Here is a 25992-nt window from a genome sequence, read left to right on the forward strand (position 1 = left end):
GAAGCGTTACAACGAAAACATGCTTGTATGTATGACTACAGTGATTTATCAGTTAATTCTGTAAACCTATTGATAAGCTATTTCAGTACAACCCACAAAACAAAAGTACTGCTCGTGTTTAAAGTATGTCTTCATCACTCAGAGGTTTGACATATACCTGCAGAAATGACTGGGATGTTCAAGTGCTTCAGTAACAGAAGGCAACATGGTTTAAGGTCCCGAGGTCCACTTTGTACAACGGAAAAAAATAAAATAAAAATCTCTGCACGTGCATTTGCTTGAGTGGTGATTTTAAAGCAGAACAAAAGGAACTCGCACTATAAATAACAGTAGAAAGATTGGCATTAGTTTACCTTGGACCTACAACTTTGGTACATTTTTAATGCTCAACTGTTTTTCTGAACAAGCCTGGACTGTGTTTGCTCCAGCCCAGCGATTCCCTTAAAAAATAAAAACCTTTACAGTCGTGTTTTTAAACGGATATGGCAATAGCTAGCAAATGGTTCCACTGTGCCCTGCTCCTTTTTGGTAGCCGTTAATGCCCGTCCCTGTCAGGTGACTCTTCATTTCTCAATTAGGCCGCCATCTTTTAATTTGAAGTAGAAGAACTTCTCCAAGGTGTTGGCGCACTTGCAGTACTCGCTGTCTGGAGGGTTGTACTCACGACAGTTTGTAATGATCCGCTGCAGATCGGCGATAAAAAGCTTCTTGGTCACGTAGTATCTATTCTTCAGTCTCTCCGTCATGGTCTTCAGGTCTGTGAGAGTCAAAGTGGATGAAACCAACAACCAGTGCAGAAATCACTCAGGATACGATCAGAACCTGGAATCGTTGTGTAACAGGATATTTCACTGCTCACCGATGGGGAAGCGGATGATCTCGTAGTAATCGGGCGCCTCGGATTTCTTCACGGGTTCCATGAAAGGCCACGCGTCAGGATGAGTCTGTTGAAGAAAAGTTAGACTTGATCAGTCTGTCTTCTTCTAACTCCTCCAGCTTATCGGCCAATGTACCTCACCTTTATTTGAGCCAGCAGGTTCTTCAGCATGTTATACAGTACATCAGGATCCTTCACCTCCTTCCTACATAGGAAATAATCACCCGCTGACGTGAGTGGCAGTAATCAAGTGCTGTGTCTTAATGTGCTTCTTGTCCATGCAACAAACTTCTCACTGGGATTATGAGGATCAAATCCATCAAATGTTGGATCTCTTTGAGCTTATATACTTACAATTACATACCTATAATTTGATCAAAATTTGCATCTTTGATTTTTTTATTAATTTATTCTTTGGACATTTTTATTAATGCGTTGTCATTTTGCGTTTATGTGATGATCTTTGTAGCAGACTCTTTAAAACATGCTATACAATTAACTGATTGTTCATCTAAAAACCTGCACCCTCTTGGGACTTTAGAAAACAAGTTTAATCCTTTGTGACCCACAAGCGTTTGTGAGCAGTCTCCACTTAAATTACTTCACAGAAGTAAAAGTACTGGTATATTACTCCTAAACACTTTTTTTTTTTTTTTTTTAAGAAAATTTGTTTCAAATTGAGAAATTCTCAGGTTCAGGAAGTCAAGTCTGGAAGACTGAGTTGATGCCACGTCATTGCATCCACTGCATATTTTTCAAAATGGTTATTTTAAAAACAAAAGCCACCCCATTTTAATTCAGTTTATTTGTATAGCACCAAATCACAGTACAGGTCATCTTAAGGTGCTTCAAAAGACCAAGGTCCAAAAGAGTGGACCCAAGTCAGTTGGGCAGAATATCACACCACCTTATTAATGGTTATCAAACTGCTTAGGTGGAGTAGCATCTTTATCCCACAACACAAACAACAAAGTGAGAAATTGCCCTTTTTATGTTTATGGTATTACACTCTTTGGTCTTTTCTAGTCCCACAGAAAGTAATTAATTGTGCTTCTAATACAGTTTCAGTCCAGTTTTACGAGAACACTTGCATCTTTTGAAAAATATTTTCAGCAAATCTTTGGCTTCTCATTTGTCATCTCATGCCTGTCCTTTAATATAAACAGTATGTGTTTATTGGAACTGTCAGGTTAGCATGCGGTGTAGGTTTTATTAAAAGCCACATCTGTCTTCAGTAAACTAGGAAGATGTGTTTAACATGATTTACTGAGCCAGACTTTAATTTTTCAACAACAGACGGGTGACTGAAGTGATAAGAGCACTGATCTCAATAAATCCAGATAGCAGTAGGTATCCTAAATGGTTAATGTGATACTGCTGTTAAACCCCTTTAAGTTTTTTAGCAGAAGCGTGATTGAAGTGATAATAAAAGCATTGATTTTTAAGATATGTAGAAGCACTCTGTATTAAATGAAACACAACATATTAAATGCTGGTAATTTTATGGGTTCAAAATTCATTATGCATCAAAGTAAAATAAATGAATCAGAATAAACCTTCGAGACTGAAAAATAGATTAAAAAATAAAAATGTAGTGTTTACCCTTTGTCCTTGTTACTGGGTTTCCAGCCCGTTTCTCCTGAAAGAAAAATAAATGTAAAAACAGTCAAAGGAGCAATTTTAGCACCACCTCCACCCCCCAAAAAAAATGCCAAAAAAGAGACAAAAACACTCACTGATGCCTGGAATGCTTTCCACAGGAATCTGTCGTACACCCTTTTGAAACACGTGAGCCCTGGATAAAACCTTCCTGATTTGGCTTCTGTTTCCTCTCAATCAGCTTCTTACTGATATGACAGGAAATGTTACGGTCACAACTGTCACAGATTCACAAGAAATGCTTTTCAGTCGCTAATGACAAAAGATAACAGCCTCACATACCTCCTTCTGCTTTTTAATAATATGAGACAGTTCAGTGTAGGGGATTCTGGGGTTCAGCTCACACTCCATGAGGGTTGCACCTTCGTAGTCTTTGATGTATCCCAGGTAACGACTCTTCGGCACTTTGATGTCTTTGAAAAGCCCTGCCAGGAAAGGAAGGATTACTGAGGAAGGCACAGAAACAGGGCAGGGCGGCATAAGGCACAGGTCACCCCTGCTGTACCTGCTTCTTGAAGTAGCCAATGGCGTACTCATCAGCGTACGTGAGGAAATACAGGATGCTATGTTTGATGTGGTACTCCTTCAGGTGGTTCATCAGGTGGGTTCCATAGCCCTTACGTAAAAAAAAAAAAAAGATACAGCACCAAATTCAACATAAGCTGCTCGAAGCTACTTCACAACACATATAAGGACACACATGCTCTCTGGACCAAAATCTGTGACCCTTGCGTCCTTGTTAAAAGTAGGTTGTGGGCAAAAACCTTTAACTTTAACTCGTACACTAAGCACACAGTTTAATAAATATACGTTTCATACTTCTACATATGTATCAATACTTTTTGATACTACACAGATACTTGTCTGAACTACATGCACCTTTATTCCATTTCCGACCACCCACTAAACAAACAGCAGTTCGATACCTTGACTTGTCTCATTGACGTGACGGCGCAGAAGACAATCTCCGTGAAACCCTGAGTGGGAAACATCCTAAAACAGATGCCGCCAATGACGCGACCGTCTTTGAATGAGGGCGAGGGTCTTGTGCTTCCTGCAAAGGGTTGGTGAAATCAGGGTCGCTAACAGGCGTCCAATGACCACATGGTGTGAGGTTATGAATTGACTTACGGGTCAAACACCAGCCGTGTGATGTATTCTTTAGCATTCGAGGTAAACTGATGAGAGAAGACATTCTGTAGGCCGACAAGCCACATCAGGACTCTTTTTGTCTCGACTTCTGGGAACAGGCGAGTTTCCTCCGATGACGTGGAACTCAATGATGCCTCGCCTCTCTCTTAACCTGGCGGTCTCATCACGGCAGCATTTGGCGTCAATAGATTAGTCTGGTAACAGCAAAATCTATCCTTAAATTTGTAACAATAAAGCACACCGAACCCCTGCAGATCAATTCTCTAATGACTCACCTCTGGTCCAAGCATAGCAGCAGGATCAGTGATGGTCACATGACTTCATTAACCAGCTCCTAGGAATGTCTCCCATCACACGGATCCGTTTAGCATCTTCCAAGGTTAAGGCCTCGGGGAGGAGTTTACGTTTTTCACCTTAACACACAGCGACACCTCTCAGAACAAAACAATAATAAATGTGGTCACCGGACACGAGTTGACCATCAGAGTAAAAGCTTTGAGGCCCTTTAGGTTACTCCTTTAGTTTCATTTATACATCCACATATACAAAAACATCAACTGAAACTCACATGAATATTACAAATGAAATTTGTTCAGGTTTACAATGAATAAAATTGGAAAATACCGATGTAGGTAGAGCAGACTCGCAAGACAACAGGCCAGCAAGTTAATTATTTTCATTAATCTCTCAGACAGACAGACAGACACACACACACACACACCACACAAGATGAACACCACCGTAAGAACTACATTATTTATTTTGTGAATACATTTTCACATTCAGTTCTGTGGTGTTGATGTGGCAAAGCACAGCACCACCGCATCCTCCCAGACTTGACTCTTTAAAACGAGTAGAAATACTGAGGGGGGGGGGGGGGGAGAATTAATAATTTATGTATATTATAGACATACATAACAGCCAAATGGCCATTGTGTGCATGTATGGCTTCAATCATGCAGAAACCAGGGAGAGCTGACATTTGCCATTTGGTATGCTTATGTATTTTGGATCAAGGATGAAGGCTGCAAAAACAGAAAGTTGATAGGACTAATATTTTTAGAGAAATTAGCGATTTTAGCTAACCAGTAAACAGAGGACATTGTGCTGCAACCCTGCATGAGAATTCAGGGTTTTGGGATTTTAAATGTTATTGTGGTCATGTTGGTTTAACAGTGCTAGTGCTACTGATTTATTGTTTTTTTGTTTTTGTAATTCAATTGGTTTAGTCAGTTTCTTTGTGTCACGTTGTTATTACCATGAGTGAAGAGCATTGCTTTTGCATTAAGTATTGTCAAATACAAACAAGCTGAAAATTTCCTCTTTCAGTTCATCATTTTTTAATTCCAGATTTAATTGTTAAAATGAATCTTTACATCTAAGTGTATTCTGGAATTTTTTTCTAGTTAGCAACTAATCTTGAAAATAAATTAATCAATTCAAAGCCAAGCAGTGAAACTGTTTTTTTTTTTTTTTTTTTAACAGACTTACAATTCTAAAGCATGGCATTAACACAGTGAACTACATGGACATTTCACCGTTTTAAGCCTTTATTCTTCACCTTTCTGGAAGGTAACTTTTGACTTCTCATACCAGTGCTACAGATTCTCAGCCTGTTTCCTGGAAAGTGAAATTGATCGTTATTCTCTGCTGGAAACAAATGGAAAGTGAAACTAAAAGAATCTTAGAAATTCCCCAAGTCTGGAAAATACAAGTATGCATTGTTCAAGTCAGGGGAGGTGGACATGGAGTCCACTTGTTTACAGAATTCCCGGTTCAAAGCCCCCTTGCCACCATCAAGGAGGACATCCGGTGCAAAACTTGTGTGCCAAATCAACAAGCAGATCCATCTTTAATCTGCTGTGGTGACCCCAAGTGGAAAAAGGGACACGCTGAAGGAATTCAACCATAGTGGAAATGTAGACACTAAGCTGTCACAGTCGATTCAACCCTGAAGCCATAAAAATACATTATTTAAACCGTTATTTGAAATGGACTTTTTCTGTTAATGATTTACTTTTAAATTTTTGGACAATCATGCCACTTGAGTTACCACAGTAGTCAACTAGAAGAAAATTTGCTGACTTCTACTAGTCCCATACCTAGTTTTTGACAAACAGACTTCAACGTTGTTTAAGAAATCTTGGTAATTTAAATCCCTGACACTTTTGTCAGTCCCAGGTGCATCTATTAGAATCTGGTGTGCCGACAGACCTGCAATGGACTCTGGACATCCGCTGTCTATAACTCCCAGTGAAGGACCACTGTTCAGACCCTTGGACAAAGAAGGGGAACCAGAAACGGCAGCAGGACTGATCACTGCACAAGACATAATGAGATACAATTTAAATCAAAACACCTTTTGTTGAGGAAGTATGAATTCATCACTGATGATAGTCAGTTTGTTCCAGCTTTGGAGTAATACGTTTACTTTCTGTGAAGCGGCCTGAATATTATAAGAACACGCTTTAATTTTATATCAGCTATTCTAATATTACAAAGAAGAGGAGTGTGGTTGAATCACAGAATATGTGCATGCATCAAAATGTGGGTTAAGACACACCGTCTCACCTGTCTGGTGGCCCAGCTGGGTGCCGTCAGAAGCAGGCACAGTGAAGTCAGCCTCCCAGATGGGTGAATTCTCCCCATAAATTTCCTCCTCAAGCATAGACAAGAACCTGACAAAGTATATAAAGACTATAAGCATGCAATCTTTTTAAATCAGGCACTGAAAACTCCTTCAGCAAACTAAAGCTAAAACATGGTGACGGATCTGCAAATCTGGTGTTACATGAGTGAACTTAAATTTGTCCATTTAAGTTTCCTTTCTTTATGTCACCGATCAAACTAAACTCAATTATCCATAAAAACATGGAAGCAGATTATGTTTTGCAGTCTAAACAACATGTGCATGTTATACATGGTGAAATAAGGTCTTTTAAAGACTCATCTCTAAACTTAGGCATGTTGAAACATCAGTTTTAACAGCAGAGCACACATTATGAAAATATGTGCATATGATGAATTTGTTCATTTGGAAATTAATAATTACACATTTCTCTTTTCACCAAAAATATTTAAATGTACTTTTTAACTGATACCAATCAAACACATTTTAACACACACGTATTGAAGCTATTTTGCAACCGTGCTTACTTCGGAAAATGTGTCAGAATGAGCGTGCGTTTTTCTGGTAGCAGTTTATCTTTCTCCACTCTGAATTTCTCCAACAGCTGGCGTCGGGTCACCGTGAAGATTGACTTCAGCAAACTGCGACCAAACACTTGAGTGGTTTCGTAGCGTGGCAGGCTGTCGTTACTCTGGGGAACATGGCAGTAGCAGAGCCACCTGAAAGTCAAGTTTGCAGAAACACAGTGATGGTCTGCATAACGATAGCATCTGAGAAGAAACACCACCACCCTGCTTTCTTGAACACACACACCTAGTGTAGTCCACTTTGTAAGACGTGCCGTCATCTTTCTTTGTGCGTTGCCGATACTGTGTTGGAGTCTCCAGCTTCCAGTAGTTCAGGCACAAGAGGAACATCTTTGAAAGCTCGAACATGGTCTGCCTTTCCTTAGGAGCAAGGTGGCTGAATTTATACTGAACAAAATTCAATACTCCCTTTAGGAGAAAGAAAAGCAAAAAGAACAGAAATAGCACAATTAAGAGAAAGCAACGTCAACAGAAATGCTGCTGCCATTAACAGAGAACAGTTTGTTTTGAAACTATTTTTAGCCACAATAAAGTAATACACTTCCTGTTGTCCCAACAGAAATGAAAAGAATAAGATGTAAAATAAAGTACAAAACTATATGAGGTGGCAATTAACAAGGGTCAGCAATGTTGTTTCCCATTTTTATTGTTTGTTATTCTGCATATAAGTGACTTTGGTCTCTTATTTGCATCAGAGGATGACACAATGTGTGCATACCACAAAAACAATGCAACACTGATGTCATGCATGAGGGCAGAAATGGAAAGGTTTCTTGTATGTTTACCTGCTCAATGTTGGGCTTTTCAAAGGGTGGACTACCGAGAGATCCCTCCACAACCGGCTGGCTCATCTGCAGAATGCACTTCCTCAACAGCTGAAGGGGAGAAAGTTGAAAGGAAGCACAACACTGACTGTGGTGCAACTCAATAAGATGACCGAGACAAGTGGTCTCGGTTTCAGGGAACTGGGAAAGTCACCCCTTCAAAAACACAGCAAAATCTATGTCACCCTCGATGAAATTCCAGCCAATTTTAAGTATCCATCTCTAGATTTGTCTAAGATAATGGCATGTCTATATCAATAGGCTAGAAGTGATTCTTGCTCATCTGAAACCTGACCCAAGGAAAAATATGGACCCAAGGAAAAATATGAGAAGTGGCAGACAACCAGCATTTATATAGATTATTTATTAATTTATTGCATTTTTGTTAGCCACCGTTGCTCCAAATCACCACAGCAGCTCAAGTGCATATCCACATTTGGATTTTTATTCCAGATGTTCTTCTTGATGCAACTTCCTGGTTTTTCAAAGTGGTCTACAAGTCGACTACTAATGAGGAACTACTCTGCAATACTTCTGAGAGCTCACAGGATCAGGTGTGTTCACAATGACATCCCACAGCCAGTAGACAACCAGTATATATTTTTTTAAGCAAATAAATAATTCAAGTACACCATTTTCATTTTCTCGTATTGGGAACATAAGACAAAGAAGGTCGTTTCTACAGTTTCAAGGTCTGACTCATGGTCAGAATGCAAAAAAATTCATGCACTTTTCACCATTTCTCATGAGGTGCAATTTCACAAATGTAAACAGTGCTAACCTACACATAATGTGTTTTTTATTAGCTGTTAAAATACTATGAATACAAGTCTTTATTGTGTAACCTGTTGTCCATTCAGCTGCTCCCGAGCAGAGGGAAAAAAATATGGAATCACTCAATTCTGAGGAAAAAATTATGGAATCATGAAAAACAAAAGAATGCTCCAACACATCACTAGTATTTTGTTGCACCACCTCTCTTTTATAACAGCTTGCAGTCTCTGAGGCATGGACTTAATGAGTGACAAACAGTACTCTTCATCAGTCTGGCTCCAACTTTCTCTGATTGCTGTTACCAGATCAGCTTTGCAGGTTGGAGCCTTGTCATGGACCATTTTCTTCAACTTCCACCAAAGATTTTCAATTGGATTAAGATCCGGACTATTTGCAGGCCATGACATTGACCCTATGTGTCTTTTTGCAAGGAATGTTTTCACAGTTTTTGCTCTATGGCAAGATGCATTATCATCTTGAAAAATGATTTCATCATCCCGAAACATCCTTTCAATTGATGGGATAAGAAAAGTGTCCAAAATATCAACGTAAACTTGTGCATTTATTGATGATGTAATGACAGCCATCTCCCCAGTGCCTTTACCTGACATGCAGCCCCATATCATCAATGACTGTGGAAATTTACATGTTCTCTTCAGGCAGTCATCTTTATAAATCTCATTGGAACGGCACCAAACAAAAGTTCCAGCATCATCACCTTGCCCAATGCAGATTCGAGATTCATCACTGAATATGACTTTCATCCAGTCACCCACAGTCCACAACTGCTTTTCCTTAGCCCACTGTAACCTTGTTTTTTTCTGTTTAGGTGTTAATGATGGCTTTCGTCTACCTTTTCTGTATGTAAATCCCATTTCCTTTAGGTGGTTTCTTACAGTTCGGTCACAGACGTTGACTCCAGTTTCCTCCCATTCGTTCCTCATTTGTTTTGTTGTGCATTATCGATTTTTGAGACATATTGCTTCAAGTTTTCTGTCTTGACGCTTTGATGTCGGCCTTGGTCTACCAGTATGTTTGCCTTTAACAACCTTCCCATGTTTGTATTTGGTCCAGAGTTTAGACACAGCTGACTGTGAACAACCAACATTTTTTGCAACATTGCATGATGATTTACCCTCTTTTAAGAGTTTGATAATCCTCTCCTTTGTTTCAATTGACATCTCTCGTGTTGGAGCCATGATTCATGTCAGTCCACTTGGTGCAACAGCTCTCCAAGGTGTGATCACTCCTTTTTAGATGCAGACTAACGAGCAGATCTGATTTGATGCAGGTGTTAGTTTTGGGGATGAAAATTCACAGGGTGATTCCATAATTTATTCCTCAGAATTGAGTGATTCCATATTTTTTTCCCCTCTGCTTGGTCTAAAAAATAACCGTTACTGACTGCCACAGTTATTTTTCCTGATTTCTTATAGTGTTTCTTAAAGCCAGAAAGTTGCCATTTGAAATGACTTTAGTTTTGTGTCATGTCTGTGATCTGCTTTTTTTCTACAAAATTAAACAACTGAATGAACATCCTCCGAGGCTGGTGATTCCATAATTATTGCCAGGGGTTGTAGGTTCCAAAGCCAACATTTTCAGATTTAGAAGTGTTTATTTCATGCTAGCTTTTCATAACATGAGAAAGTTGTTATTTCTAGCCAAAAATAAAGGGAAGTTAGCAGCTAGCGAAATGAGGAAGTGACATCACAATGCTAACTTCCGCTAAATGTTTTGTAAATTCTTCCAGGGGATTTATCAGGTTACAAACACAGCGTTTCCAGTTTTAGAAGTGTTTATTAGCTTTTACATAATTTATGAGAAAGGTGTTACTTCTAGCCAAGAATGTTCCCTGTGAATTTGAAATTTATGACAGTAATAGAACTGGACTTATATTGTACACAGACAGACAGACAAACAGTGATAGCTTTTGGATTAGCCTTTACACGGTTTATGGGCATGCTCGTCGTCTTCGGTGTTTTTCTGGGGACATTACAGCACCACACACAGGCCTGGCATATGTACTACAACGTTAAACGAGGATTCAAGGCACAGAATTTGCCTCGAACATTTTTTGTAATCAAACTAGAAGCACTCGGAGAGCGCAAACCTCCGCCAAGGCCATAGGGTCACTGATGTCACATGGAATACCCTTTGGCAAAGAGACTTATTTCACGTCGTTTCACGCATCTACTGTCATGTTTCAGATTCAGTGGTTAACCCTCTGAGGTCCGAGGGCAATTTTTGGACAGTTCACTCGCCTGGCATAAATGTTTTATTATTGCTGTTAACAGCTCTCCCTGCATCCCACAATCAAGTTTTATGTCTCTTTTTTTCAGGACAACCTGTACTTTCAAAATATATATGCTATAGTGATGTTTTATAAGTGTAATAAAGGTTTACAATCAGAAATAAGAAAGGAAAAAGTAAAGTGGAAAACAATTTTCCATACACATTTATTCAAAACACACAGCAAACTATAATAAACTAGTAACTCATCACTCCTAAAAACAATCTTTGGTGTGTCACGTGAGGTGAATCTGCCCTACGATTGGATTTTGGAAAACCATGTGATGGTGAACCAATTCCAATTAGACACTCACATTGCTCACATCATCACAGAGCTTCTATGAGGAGTACAAAGATGGTGGAGGGTGGCTTGAAAGTCCGTGGCGTTAACTTTTCAGCAAAAAAAAGTTTCTAGCTCATATCATTAAAAAGTTATTTATAATTTAGTAAAGCTTGATCTCAGCCGTCGTATACGACGCCGTCGGCCCCAGAGGGTTAAACCCTTAGATCTTCAGCAAATGCATTTATAAAGAGAAACTGCATGAACTACACAAGTTTTTTTTATTTTATAATAAGTTTATTCAATGAGAAGAAACAAATCCTAAATTATTGTTGTGTCGTAACTTAATTTTTATTCAGCCTTTGTGACCCGTCTTCATGAAGTTAGATGCAAAAATGTTGAAATTGGCCCTATCCTGCAATGATAAAGAATCCTTTAAAGAATTACTGGATCCGGATTGTGTTCCAGATCATTACAAAAATGTAATGACTTCTAAGTTAGGCCAAGATACACCCCTGGTAAAAATTTAATTGAAATCCGTTGAGGATTTTTTGAGTAATCCTGCTAAGCCAACCAACCAACAAACAAATGGACACGACCGAAAACATAACCTCCTTGACGGAGGTAATTATACGAGTTACTCGACTAATCGTTTCAGCCCTATATGTATGTCATGGACATGAATGAGCGAAGCTCTTCAGCATCTCACCACGTCATTTACGGTTTGCAGTTTCGTCTACCATCGGTTTGTGGCTTTTTACGACAATGTTGTCCAGTTTGTGGCTTTTTCCCCCCACTGGGCAGACTTTTTGTGCCATTTCCAGATTGTGCCTCCGTCTACCATAGAGCATGCTTCGCGCCGCTGTGTGGTACTTCGGTCGTATGAATATAACCACCAAAGGTCACACCACCTTTACTCAGATTGGCAGTCGCCATGAAATAAAAAATAAACTTCTTGTCTGTTTTGTCCCACCGAGCTGGCAACAAAGAAACCACTTTTGTTTTGTCACTGTAAAATGCCCACTCTGAATGAAAATGAAGGGCAGCTTTGCGTCTGTTTCTTGTAGGTTATGGGACCAATGAGTGATAAGGGTTCCAGCCATGTTTGACAGGATTGTACACATTGCTGCTAGAGTGCCCTCTACTTGACAAACTAGGAAATGACACCATTTTCAACAGCCATTTTTTCTGCAGGGTTTATTCAGTAAAATAACATTTTTATATCAGTAAACATAATGATACAGATATGTCTTATTTACTTAATTAACTGGACAACAGATATATCGATAAGGACTCCAGATGAAACTGCTTATAAATGTGTACATGTGTGGACAGAATGATTGAGGTTTGTTATCTTGTAAATGGACATGGCGGTATTGACATTTCCATGTAGCATACAAAGATGAACTCAGAAGATTCTACCATTCCAAAACGGACTAATTTTGGAAGAGCGCTCTGTACTTCCAGTTTTGGAATGAGGGTCTAAATCTGGTATCTCAGCTGACTAGCAACCTTGCAAATGCAAATATCTTTCTCACTCATCTTCAACCGCTTACTCCAATTAAGGGTCGCGGGGGGTCTGGAGACAGCAGTCATAGGAAGTGAGGACACCAGTCTGTCACAGGGCCACATACAAACAAACAGTCACACCTACATGCAAACCTACAGACAATTTAAAAGTTTCCATTTCATCTAACCTGCATGTTTTTGGATGTGGGAGGAAGCTGGAGCACCCGGAGGGAACACAAACACGGGAAGAACGTGCAAACTCCACACAGAAAGGCCACAGGTGGGAATCGATCGCATGACCTTTTTGCTATGAGGCAACAGTGCTAACCACTAATTCACCGTGCTGCCGGTTTAATTTTTCTGAGATGCATAAAAAAAAAACCTTTTTTAACAATGCTTTTAAATTCAGACCACAGCGTAAATGTCTAGAACCAATTCTGGAATTTTTTCAAACTTTGCATACTGTACAGAACATGCATGTGCAAGATTTGCTCACCTTGAAAAGGTAGAAATACACCTGCTTGGTGTCTGTGTCCTCTTCTTTGTGCACAGACATAAAGAGGTTCTCCACATCCACCACCATGCCCAGCAGCCTGTTTATCTCCTCCTCAGACACATTCTCCAGGTGGGACACATGATCAGCTGCACACAAAGTACCAAGCCAAAGTCAATCAAGACCAGCAGCGGTGACTGTTGAGCAGGTAAAGTGAGGTGCTGCGGATGCTCGTACCCAGGGCATGTCCACAGCTGCGGCACTGCTCGCTCAGGCTGGCTGCCTGCTGCTGCAGGTCCATACGGGTGGCACTGGGTGGATTTGGGTTTTTCCATCCGTTACACTTGCACGTGTCACTGGCCTAAAAATAATAATAAAAACACATATGCTGGTCAAAGTGACTCAAGCGCTTCGGAAGCTAATTTCCAGTGACTTAATCAAGCTAGTAGAGCGGAGGTTAGGATTTATTAGCCGGCACACTGTCTAGTTAGTTGGCTCCGAGTTTTATGCCTAATGAGTCGTTCCTGTAAGCTTGTTTGTTTGTTTGTTTGTTTCCTCTGTGCGTTTGTGCTCCTCTACGTTCACGGACGCTAACAACCAAAGGGCGCTTTGTTGCGCTGAACTTGCGCTAGCTGAGCTAGCTACCTTGCACGCTGAGAACACGCCAAGTTTTTCAAGCTTTTTCGCCCGTGGGAAAGCTCGGACTTGGGCTTTCTTCTGGCTTGCGCGTTGTTGTTGACTTAATCCGGGTCTGGCCGGGTCACTCGTCCCTGTAGCGGCCGTCCCGGACCCGGTAGACTGCGCTTGGAGAAGCCGGGGCTGCAAGGCCTGCGCCGCCGGGTCCGACATGTCCACGCGCCCTGCTGCACACTTCCTGTGTATGTCCCCCGTGCTGCCTTCAAGGGCTGTCGGTAATGTGTGCTTCAAAGACCGCCACAGTGTGTCGTAATTTCTTGAATCTTCCATTTTCCAAACAGATAAAACATTAAAAGTCGTTATCACTGACTGAATTCAACAATGCTTCAAAACTAGTTTCTTTTCTAGACAAATTTGATCTGTAAATGTTTGATTGCCCTATATTTTATTTGTAGAAAATATACAATAAGCTGCTTATGTTCTTTTCATTTTTATATATGCAGCTATTTCAAAATTTTGTACAGTGCCCGTTTTGTTTGTATTTGATTCATAAATAACAAAAAATCCAAACAGACAAAATCTAGTCTGAAGCCGTACAATTGGTGGTGCATCAGACAAAAGTTGCACCATGCGCAGTTACTTGTCTCCTTATCAACTGCAGAGGAATGGTCTATTTAAAGAGTTTCAGTCAGGTTTCAGAATTCATCATAGTACAGAAACAGCATTAGTGAAGGTTACAAATGATCTTATGGCCTCAGACAGTGGACTAATCTCTGTGCTTGTTCTGTTAGACCTCAGTGCTGCTTTTGATACTGTTGACCATAAAATTTTATTACAGAGATTAGAGCATGCCATAGGTATTAAAGGCACTGCGCTGCAGTGGTTTGAATCATATTTATCTAATAGATTACAATTTGTTCATTTAAATGGGGAATCTTCTTCACGGACTAAGGTTAATTATGGAGTTCCACAAGGTTCTGTGCTAGGACCGATTTTATTCACTTTGTACATGCTTCCCTTAGGCAGTATTATTAGAAAGCATTGCTTAACTTTTCATTGTTACGCAGATGATACCCAGCTTTATCTATCCATGAAGCCAGAGGACACACACCCATTAGTTAAACTGTAGCTGGATCAGGTGACCCTGAACCATCCCTAAGTTATGCTGCTATAGACTTAGACTGCTGGGGGGTTTCCCATGATGCACTGAGTGTTTCTTTTTATTCACCTCTTTTTGCTCTGTATGCACCACTCTGCATTTAATCATTAGTGATTGATCTCTGCTCCCCTCCACAGCATGTCTTTTTCCTGATTCTCTCCCCTCAGCCCAAACAAGTCCCAGCAGAAGATTGCCCATCCCTGAGCCTGGTTCTGCTGGAGGTTTCTTCCTGTTAAAAGGGAGTTTTTCCTTCCCACTGTCACCAAGTGCTTGCTCATAGGGGGTCGTTTTGACTGTTGGGGTTTTTCTGTAATTATTGTATGGCTTTTGCCTTACAATATAAAGCGCCTTGGGGCGACTGTTTGTTGTGATTTGGCGCTATATAAATAAAACTGATTTGATTTATAATTGCATATAACATTTCCATCATTTTATAGTTACAAAAAAGGCATATGTCAATTAAACTGACTCAGTATGACTATGAAACAAATTGGATTTGTTCATAAATGCATGAAGCTAGACATGTAATTACATTACATTTATTACACAAATACCATTCTTGCCTTTCCTGACAATTTAGTCAAATTTGAGTCTGTAACTTTACGTTAACACTGTAATACCAGTGGCCGGACATAAAATCTTAATACACCTTTTATTTTAATTTTAAGTGTTGGGGACCTTTGTTGTGACCATTTTATACTATTATTAATCCCAATGATGTATTTGATGTTAAAAATCAGTCAGCCGGCCAATAACGTTCCAGCCTCATGCCTTACAGAGTGACTCAAAGTAATGATCAAACTTTGTGTTAAAACAGCATCAATAATCGAATTTGAAATAAATTATTAAATGATATATCTATCCCATTCATTTCATGTTTTTTAATAGTTGTGTTGTATTTAGTTTTATATAATGCCTAAATAGATCCTTGTCATTTGATTGGTGGTTTGTATATCACATTTCATTGATCATTCACCCCATTAGCCATGTGTTCCATTTACCGTGCAAACTTGGTTCCATACATTTTGTACCATTGCACTTCCTGACCACCGTGCACTCACAGTAGCGGCAACAGCACTTAGCTTAAAAACAAATAGCAGCCCGACACAGTGACCAAACTCCCTGGGTAATGCACTGAGGGGGCTTCAGAGCGAGTTGCAAGGGGTCCCGAGAAAGCAGCATTTGCTGGAGCCAGAGCCCTGCAGGCTGGCTTGGCCCTGCCACAGCTCAGGGCTTGCGGGGGAGAACCGGGGCACAGCAGGCTCCGTCAAATGACACCTGGGTGAGACGGCACCTCTGTCTCGCTACTGAGCTTTGTTGGCCTCCGTAGGACCGGGAAGGGCAAGTCCCTTTTCTCTTGTTTATAAATTAATAATATATCAAATACCAAAAATATATTTTAGGAGTTATATAAAACAAAGTTTTTTTCCATTCATGCAATGGTAAGAATATTTCATGAGGTGAAAGATATTCTGACCATTGCACTCATGAACAATATTTGTATAACCGCTGTCTCTTTGTAAATCTTGATATGCCTGCACACCCCAATAATTAAGCTTTCATGGTTTACTGCAATGGTTTACCTTATTTACACTTCAACATGCAGGAAAGTCATCTCCAGGAGCAGGGTTGCCTCAGCCATAGTCAGCAGAAATGCCAGCTTACAGAACGTGGGGCAAGAGATTCACAATGTCATGGACTACGAGTGGAACCATGCTACAAAGTCTGAGTCCATGACTGTGGACATTGAGATTGGGTATTAGAGCCAGGCTTTCAGTCACTTTCTGGACTCACCCATCAGAAGTGAATGTTGTTTAAATGTCAAACTTATCAAGAGATTCACGCATCTCAGCCATTACCTCAGCTTTTGAGACCGAGAAATGTCTGGGAAGAACCTACCGAGATGAGATTTCTGGAGAGGAGTGTTTAAACTGCCTTTGGCCGGTTTCACACCAGTGATTTCAACAACAGAATCTTTTAACACAAGATGATAATACTCATCTACTGTACAAGGCAGTGATGCTGTACAGACCTGAGACCTGGGCCACCTCCTGAAGACCCTCAAGCAATTCCTCCAGTAATGTTTGAGGACTATCCACAGCAGTTGGCAAGAATAAATACCACCATCAGCACCCTGGCTTAAACCAAGCCCCAGAGCATAGAGTGCATCACTATGAAGAACCAGCTTCAGATCTTCCCAAACACATCTACTCCCAGCTGAGTGTAAGATACTGGTCCATAGGAGGGCAGAACAAAAGCTACAAACACCTGCTGAAGCACAGCCATGAGAGCTGCTCCATTGACAGGAAGACCTGGCAAGAACACAGGAGGGACCAAGCCAGCTGGCGAGTAATGATCCACACAGGAGTGGAAGCCTTTGAAGAGAAGGGGGGGGGGGACAAACAATATAGACAAGACTATCCTGACCAGCAGAAACTTCCTGTAGCAACCACATACAGTCTGTTAGAATTCATGTGCATGAAGACTGGGCCTTGTTCAGTCAACTCCAGATCCACCTCTGCTGTCTGGTTATCACCTAAGAGACCATCTTCCTCACCATAGAGGGACTGCAGTCACCTGCTCTGTATTTAGATAGGCAGAACACTCAGATATTTCCAAGTATGATCACACACACCAGTGGGCTGTGCAAATATTCTGCCTGTCTGAATGCAGGAACAGATGCAAACGAGTGATTTAAAGCATTAATTGGATGCCTTAGAAACTAGGTGTTTGAAGGGCCCCTCGGTACCTTGGGATGAGGAATGACAGAGTAAAAAGAATGTTACTTTGGGAGACCCAGGCAGTGTGGTGGCCAAGCAGTTGTACACTTACTTTCAAAATAGATTTTCAGTTCAAGACCACCAGTGCTCATTCTCTATGCATTACAGCAGGGGTGGCAAAGGCTCATTAAAAGTCTGCTAACAAGTCTTTCATTGGATTCAGGTGTGTTGGAGCAGGGAGACAACTAAGAGTGTCAGGAATGTGGCTCTCAAGGACCGAACAGGGGTGGCCAAGTTCGGTCCTCGAGAGCCACATTCCTGACACTCTTAGTTGTCTCCCTGCTCCAACACACCTGAATCCAATGAATGCAGGTGGATTCATTGGATTCAGGTGTGTTGGAGCAGGGAGACAACTAAGAGTGTCAGGAATGCTGCTCTCGAGGACCGAACTTGGCCACCCCTGGTGTAAAGGATCTTACCACGTGGGCTCAGGAACACCAGAAAACCACTGCTAATTAACGCAGTTCGTCACTACATCTCCAAGTACAAGTTAAAACTCTACCATGCAAAGTGAAAGCCATGCATCAACAACATCCAGAAACACCGCCGCCTTCTCGGGGCCCGAGCTCATTTGAAATGGTCAGACGCAAAGTGAAAAAGTGTGCTGTGATCTGATGAGTCCACATTTCAAATTGTTTTTGGAAATCACGGACCTCATGTCCTCCGTACAAAAAAGAAAGAAAGGAAAAAAAAAGACCATCCAGATTGTTAACAGCACAAAGTTCAAAAGCCAGCATCTGTGATGGTATGGGGGTGTGTTAGTGCACATGGCATGGGCAACTTACACATCTGTGATGCACCATCAATGCTGAAAGGTACATCCAGGTTTTGGAGCAACACATACTGCCATCCAAGCAACGTCTTTTTCAGGGACGTCCCTGCTTATTTCAGTAAGATAATGCCAAGCCACATTCTGCATGTGTTACAACATCGTGGCTTCATCATAAAAGTGTGGGTACTAGACTGGCCTGCCGCCTGCCTGCAGTTCAGACCTGTCGCCCATTGAAAATGTGTGGCGCATTATGAAGTGCAAAATACGACAACGGAGACCCCGGACTACTGAACAACTGAAGTCATACATCAAGAATGGGAAAAAAAATTCCACCTACAAAGTTTCAACAATTAGTGTCCTCAATTCCCTAACGCTTGAGTGTTAGAAAGGTGATGTAACACAGTGGTAAACATACCACTGTCCCAGTTTTTTTGAAATGTGTGGCAAGCATCTGTCAAAATGAGCAAATATTTGCACAAAAACAAAGTATCAGTTTGAACATTAAATATCTTGTCTTTGTGGTGTATTCAATTGAATATACAGTAGTGTTCAGAATAATAGTAGTGCTATGTGACTAAAAAGGTTAATTCATGTTTTGAGTATATTTCTTATTGTTACATGGGAAACAAGGTACCAGTAGATTCAGTAGATTCTCACAAATCCAAAAAGACCAAGTATTCATGATATGCACACTCTTAAGGCTATGAAATTGGGCTATTAGTAAAAAAAAAAAAAGAAAAGGGGGTGTTCACAATAATAGTAGCATCTACTGTTGACGCTACAAACTCAAAACTATTATGTTCAAACTGCTTTTTTTTTTTTAGCAATCCTGTGAATCACTGAAGTAGTATTTAGTTGTATAACCACAGTTTTTCATGATTTCTTCACATCTGCAAGGCATTAATTTTGTTGGTTTGGAATCAAGATTTTGCTCGTTTACTAGTGTGCTTGGGGTCATTGTCTTGTTGAAACACCCATTTCAAGGGCATGACCTCAAGTATTTTGACATATTTAAACTGATCCATGATACCTGGTATGCGATATATAGGCCCAACACCATAGTAGGAGAAACATGCCCATATCATGATGCTTGCACCACCATGCTTCACTGTGAACTGTGGCTTGAATTCAGAGTTTGGGGATCTTCTCACAAACTGTCTGCGGCCCTTGGACCCAAAAAGAACAATTTTACTCTCATCAGTCCACAAAATATTCCTCCATCTCTCTTTAGGCCAGTTGATGTGTTCTTTGGCAAATTGTAACCTCTTCTGCACGTCTTATTTAATTGCGGGGGATTCTTGCTAATAAATTAGCTTCACACAGGCGTCTAACTGTCACAGCACTTACAGGTAACTCCAGACTGTCTTTGATCATCCTGGAGCTGATCAATGGGTGAGCCTTTGCCATTCTGGTTATTCTTCTATCCATTTTGATGGTTGGTTGTTTTCTTCCACACGTCTCTGGTTTTTTTGTCCATTTTAAAGCGGAGATCATTGTAGATGAACAGCCTATAATTTTTTGCACCTGCGTATAAGTTTTCCCCTCTCCAATCAACTTTTTAATCAAACTACGCTGTTCTTTTGAACGTCTTGAATGTCCCATTTTCCTCAGGCTTTCAAAGAGAAAAGCATGTTCAACAGGTGCTGGCTTCATCCTTACATAGGGGACACCTGATTCACACCTGTTTGTTCCACAAAATTGACGAACTCACTTCCTTAATGCCACACTATTATTGTGAACGCCCCCTTTTCTACTTTTTTTTTTTTTTACCAATAGCCCAAAAATGAAATCTGCATTTCCATAAAGTTGGTCAGCAGCAGGAAGCATGAAGTGCTCTACAACTTCCTGGTAGACGGCTGTGTTGACCTTGGACCTCAGAAGACACAGTGGACCAACACCAGCAGATGACATGGGACCCCAAATCATCAGTGACTGTAGAAACTTTACACTGGAACACTACTGTAGATTGAAAAGGATTTGCAAATCAATGTATTGTTTTTATTTACATTTTACACAACATCCCAACTTCATTGGAATTGGAGAAAAGGACAGAGGGATGCCCCACATTATCATCTGCCTGCAGCAGACAGATGGCTACTTTCAGAAGTGCGTGCAAACTGGTTGTCTGCCTACCCTGATGATATCTGGACGCAAGGCAGTTCTGAAGTATGATGGCACTAGTTCTCCTCTTACGTGACCGTTATTCTGATTTTCAGGATGCTATTTTAAAGAAAACATTTCATGACTAAAGAACATGCAAACCAAACTTCCACATTCATATAGCACATAAACAGGCCAATAAATACCTTCAGTAAAAATCTGCAGGACTGTAACAGAAACAGGTCCTTTCTATTATAAGAACTGCAATAAATGGCCAAGTCCTTGCAAACATTACTTTGGGTCTCAAAATCTTTTTACCACATATGTGGATTCAGTGTAGCTTTGAGGCTGAGTAGTTTGGGAGTGCAGTTTCCATGCCCAGTTGCAGTCAGGTATCAAACAGACTTATCAAGGAACACTTGCTCTACTGACTGAGCCAATACAAAGTATTTCAATGCTATGAAAAAGATGAAGTGTTTTGCTGATGGTTGTCAAATACTAAAACCAGGTATTGCTAATACTTAAACAGAAATTAGGCATACAAAAAGATGACCTTCCCAATGTTTATTGGTAAAATTGCATTTTTCTTCCACTCTATTCATGACCCCACCATTCCATTTATTGCCCACTTAGCAGCAGTCGCTGCAGAGCAGGTATTATTACCGCTAGATGTTGATCCAAGCAATCCTGCCTTATTATAAAGAGTGAAAATAAAGAATGTCAGGCAAAAAGGAAAGCAAGCAGAGCATAACTCAATGCACAAAGATGTGAAGAACCAGTGCATTTAATACCACAGAACTTAAAAAAAAACAAAAAACGGTGGTGGTGAGAAAAAAAAGCCACAAAAATAAGGATGACAAACATGGAGAGAATGTTTTGCCAATAACTGATTAGAAACTTGGAAATTCAGATGAAAATACATTTTCAATATACAGGTGTGATTTTGGTCAAGAAAACATCTTATGTATTCATCATTGTACACTAATGATTCAAAAAAACATTATATTAATGCTAAAATTATTTACTGCGGCAATGTTAATAAAGTACTACTAGTTCATTGTATAGGCTTCATAATACAGAAATGAATGTAAAACCTAAAGTAAGGCTTTCAAATCATCCTGAACAGCTCATGTCAGAAGTAGGTGAAGCAAAAATAGTGATGACAATGTATTTCAATCAATGCGGCTGTATCAAGAAGGAAATAGCTGGCTAATTGCCTTCTCTTCATCTTACCCAGGACAGACCAGGAAGAGGGGGGGGGGGATTTCTACAAGCACCTGTCCACCCTCTCAAGAAATAAGTTTTAACAATGTTGTAGGACCATGATGAAAAGACTTGAGAATTTTAAGGTGCATGGGATGGGGGGGGTAGAAGAAAACAAACATGGCCAACATGCCTATTTATATGCTTCCCTGTTAGGTCAATTTTTCCTCTACATTAACTAAAAGATGAGTGAGTGACTCCACTAAGTGTTACTGATATTGAATGGTCAGGTTTTCCTCCCACCCCCCCACATCAATGTCAAAAGTTCATCAATAGAGATCATGAACTGGTAAGTCCTGGGGTTAAAACATGATTCTGGAAATAGGCCTGTTGGGTGGTTCATTAGTTGAAACTTCACTGGGGTCTGGCAGTTTACTGGCCAGTGGTCCCATTTGCCAAACACTTAATTGAAGAGGTTTCGCTCTTTGGGTAGGTGGTCCGACCATGGCCTGGTCTCACCAATTTGACGTTGCTTAACAGCTGGCTATTATCTGGTCTGGTTGATTAAAGTTGCAAGTTGGTTGGATCAGGTGGTGTGTTAGTTCCCACCCCCACAGCAGTGGCCACCTCTGCCCTGGGGTGGAGGATCCTGCAGGTCCACGCCACCTCTGGCTCGTCCACCAGCGGCTGCTCCACCCTGGGGCTCATTCTTCGGAAGCTTTTTGGCTATTTTGATAGAAAACAATAATAGAATGATATCTGAAATATGGTGACGTGATAGGCCAATTCATACTAAGGAGCACATACCTATAGCCATAAAAATCTCATTGACATTCATAGCAGTCTTGGCTGAAGTCTCCATGAAGAGTAAACTGTTGTCATCTGCATATGCTTGTGCTTCCTAAAAAAAATAAAATAAAAAAAATAGTAATAATTCAACAGATAAGGGGACCTTAACTTAGAAATTACTTGTAAATGTCAGGATGTTTTTACTGAGTATGCTGGTACAGTTTTTCATCAGACTCCTGCATACCTGGAAATCTACAGCTCTCTTGTTGGCCAGGTCAGCTTTGTTCCCTGCCAGTGCAATAACAATATTTGGACTGGCTTGTCGCTGCAGCTCTTTCACCCAGTTCTTTGCACGTGAGAATGTATCCTTGATTAAGGGGGGGATAGGGTGACATAATCATGAGACTGCTTTTAGATTTAATATCACTGGCATACTACCAGTAGCAGTAAGATTATATGACATTTTCAGAGCAAAGGTCAGTCTCTCAAATTAAGCAATCATCAACCCAAGCTGGAAGACTCGCTCACACATGACAGAGTGCTTCCACGTGTCAAAGCACAGTCCCAACTTACTGTGTTGGTTATATCGTAGACCACAATGGCAGCTTGGGCGCCCCTGTAGTACATTGGTGCCAAGCTGTGATATCGTTCTTGTCCTGCGGTGTCCCAGATCTCAAACTTGACTGTTGTATCATCCAAACATACTGTCTGTGTTAGGAAGGCAGCTGAAAAAAAATGGAGATCGAGACAATAGTTTAACTGATATTGAGCTTTAATTCACCCCAACTGTCAGATGGCGATACTACAACAAAAACACCACCACCAACAAAACCGTTTCCACATAGGCACATAAGGTGCAACTGTGCCTGCATGCCATAGGCTGTGATAGATAGTATTTTACAAGTTCTGTGCCATTCAAAAGCTTTGAAAATGACTGAATAATGTTTCACAAGATGGACCATTACCTGAAAGACACTAGGAACATAAACCCAGTATGTACAAAGGCAATGTATATCTACAAGAGAAAAAAAAGTGGAGGAGGAGTAATCTTACAAGAACTAACATTTACACCAAGGTTCCTAACATGGAATCATAGCTCTGAGTATTTTTGCTATGACCAAAGAAAGAACAAAACACACCCATTTGGAAATTCTGTTTTAAGAGCATCTAAATGGAAAACTGAATTATAAGAAAATATACACACAATATTTATATAAGAAGTTGGACCATTGGACTAAAACTACAGGCAGCATGGGAAAACAGCATCATTTTTAATGTGATCAAGTGCACTTTACAACAAAATCAATGCAATATAATACTGCAAACCCTGTTAACATGAAACACCAATATTTCAAACAAGTGTAGCACAAGAAAGAAAATGTTCTCACTGGGTTCATATATTCTATGCGACCATTTGAGGTTATAGCTCTATATGGAGAAGTGTGTGTGAGAGATAAGGTTTATTGTACAATCTACGTATGAATAACAGACAAATGCATTGCTTCATCAGCTCACTCTCACATGACAGAGGCAATGACAGTCGAGTAGGAAATACTTTAAAGCGTTGCAATCTTTGACCAGGAAAACAGATGACTGCAGGTTCAGTGAGAAAAATGCTGACTCGCTTAAAGTCATGACAAATGTAAGCACCAAGCATCCTGTTCCTACATCCTTACAGCTTGTTACAAGCAGCCTGCTATACAAAAATCAATTATTCAACAGAAAACTAATTGTTCAACAGAAAAGGCATAATGCCAATGTTAAACATTTTATATACAGTGGGGAAAATAAGTATTTGACCCCCTGTCAGTTTTGCAGGTTTTCCCACCTACAAAGAATGGAGAGGTCTGTAATTTTTATTGTAGGTACACTTCAACTGTGAGAGAGAATCTATAAAAAAAAAAATAAATAAAAAATCCAGAAAAATCACATTATGATTTTTAAATAATTAATTTGCATTTTATTGCATGAAATATGTATTTGAACCCCTACCAACCAGCAAGAATTCTGGCTCACACAGACCTGTTAATTTTTCTTTAAGAAACCCTCTTATTCTGCACTCGTTATCTGTATTAATTGCACCTGTTTGAACTTGTTACCTGTATAAAAGACACCTGTTCACACACTCAATCACACTCCAACCTGTCCACCATAGCCAAGACCAAAGAGCTGTCTAAGGACACCATGGACAAGACTGTAGACCTGCACATAGCTGGGATGGACTACAGGACAACAGGCAAGCAGCTTGGTAGAAGACAACTGTTATGATTATTTATTAGAAAGTAGAAGAAACCCAAGAAGACTGTCCATCTCCCTCGGTCTGGGATTCCATGCAAGATCTCACTTTGTGGGGTAAGGGTGATTCTGGGAAAGCTAAGAACTACACAGGAGGACCTGGTCAATGACCTGAAGAAAGCTGGGACCACAGTCACAAAGATTACATTAGTAACACATGATGCTGTCATGGTTTAAAATCCTGCAGGGCAGCAAGGTCCCCCTGCTGAAGCCAGCACATGTCCAGACCCGTTTGAAGTTCACCAGTGACCATCTGGATGAACCCTAGGAGGCATGGAAGAAGGTCATGTGGTCAGATGAGACCAGAATAGAGCTTTTTGGAATCAACTCCACTTACCATGTTTAGAGGATGAGAACAACCCCAAGAAAACCATCCTAACCGTGAAGCATGGGGGTGGAAACATACTCTGGGGGTGCTCTTCTGCAAAGGGGACTGCACCGTATTGAAGGGAGGATGGATGGGGTCATGTATTGCGAGATTTTGGCAAACAACCTCCTTCCCTCAGTAAGAGCATTGAAGATGTGTCATGGCTGGGTCTTCCAGCATGACAATGACCCCAAACACACAGCCAGGGCAACTAAGGAGGAGCTCCGTAAGAAGCATTTCAAGGTCCTGGAGTGGCCTGGCCAGTCTCCAGACCTGAACCCAATAGAAAATCTTTGGAGGGAGCTGAAACTTCAAACCTGAAAGATTTGGAGAAGATCTGTATGGAGGAGTGGGCCAAAATCCCTGCTGCAGTGTGTGAAAACTTGGTCAAGAACTACAGGAAACATCTGACCTCTGTAATGGCAGACAAATGTTTCTGTACCAATTGTTAAGCTCTGTTTTTCTCAGGGATCAAATACTTATTTCATGCAATAAAATGAAAATTATTTAAAAATCATACATGTGATTTTCTGGATTTTTTTTTTTTAAGATTCTGTCTCTCAGTTGAAGTGTACCTACGATAAAAATGACAGACCTCTCCATTCTTTGTAGGTGGGAAAACCTGCAAAACTGACAGGGGGTCAAATACTTATTTTCCCCACTGTATAATTGTTCAGTGTGTATATACATACACACACACACACACACACACTGAACAATTCCTAAAAGGTTAGAAACACACTTGTCTTTGTGGGCTTACTATAATCCTACATTTCTTAAACTTTTACTGGAATGATCATAAAAATCAGAAAAAGTCT

General features: G+C 40.4%; 2 protein-coding genes across 2 annotated transcripts in view; both read right to left on the reverse strand.

Moving 5' to 3' along the window:
• Positions 1-145: 145 nt before the first annotated feature.
• On the reverse strand, positions 146-13955 carry kat2a (K(lysine) acetyltransferase 2A). The gene is given in 23 exon segments (XM_034190236.1): positions 146-757; positions 860-944; positions 1019-1082; positions 2480-2516; positions 2614-2724; positions 2815-2963; positions 3043-3152; positions 3463-3564; positions 3566-3590; positions 3668-3783; positions 3785-3858; positions 3861-3882; positions 3964-4001; positions 4004-4024; positions 4027-4101; positions 5903-6007; positions 6260-6366; positions 6845-7036; positions 7131-7312; positions 7690-7779; positions 13077-13222; positions 13311-13434; positions 13719-13955. Coding segments are annotated over 23 exon segments (2373 nt in total). The 5' UTR covers positions 13923-13955; the 3' UTR covers positions 146-563.
• A 7114-nt stretch (positions 13956-21069) lies between these two features.
• Positions 21070-25992, reverse strand: part of rab5c (RAB5C, member RAS oncogene family) — a 29957-nt gene continuing 25034 nt past the window's right edge. The window contains exons 3-6 of the mRNA XM_034190211.1: positions 23086-23237; positions 22757-22879; positions 22531-22624; positions 21070-22449 (exon numbers count right to left, since the gene is read on the reverse strand). Coding sequence (XP_034046102.1) covers positions 22322-22449; positions 22531-22624; positions 22757-22879; positions 23086-23237 — 497 coding nt within the window. The 3' untranslated portion in view covers positions 21070-22321. The remainder of the gene's footprint in view (positions 22450-22530; positions 22625-22756; positions 22880-23085; positions 23238-25992) is intronic.

This window comes from Thalassophryne amazonica, chromosome 16 (assembly GCF_902500255.1).
Source record: "Thalassophryne amazonica chromosome 16, fThaAma1.1, whole genome shotgun sequence".
Classification (NCBI taxonomy): Eukaryota; Metazoa; Chordata; class Actinopteri; order Batrachoidiformes; family Batrachoididae; genus Thalassophryne; species Thalassophryne amazonica.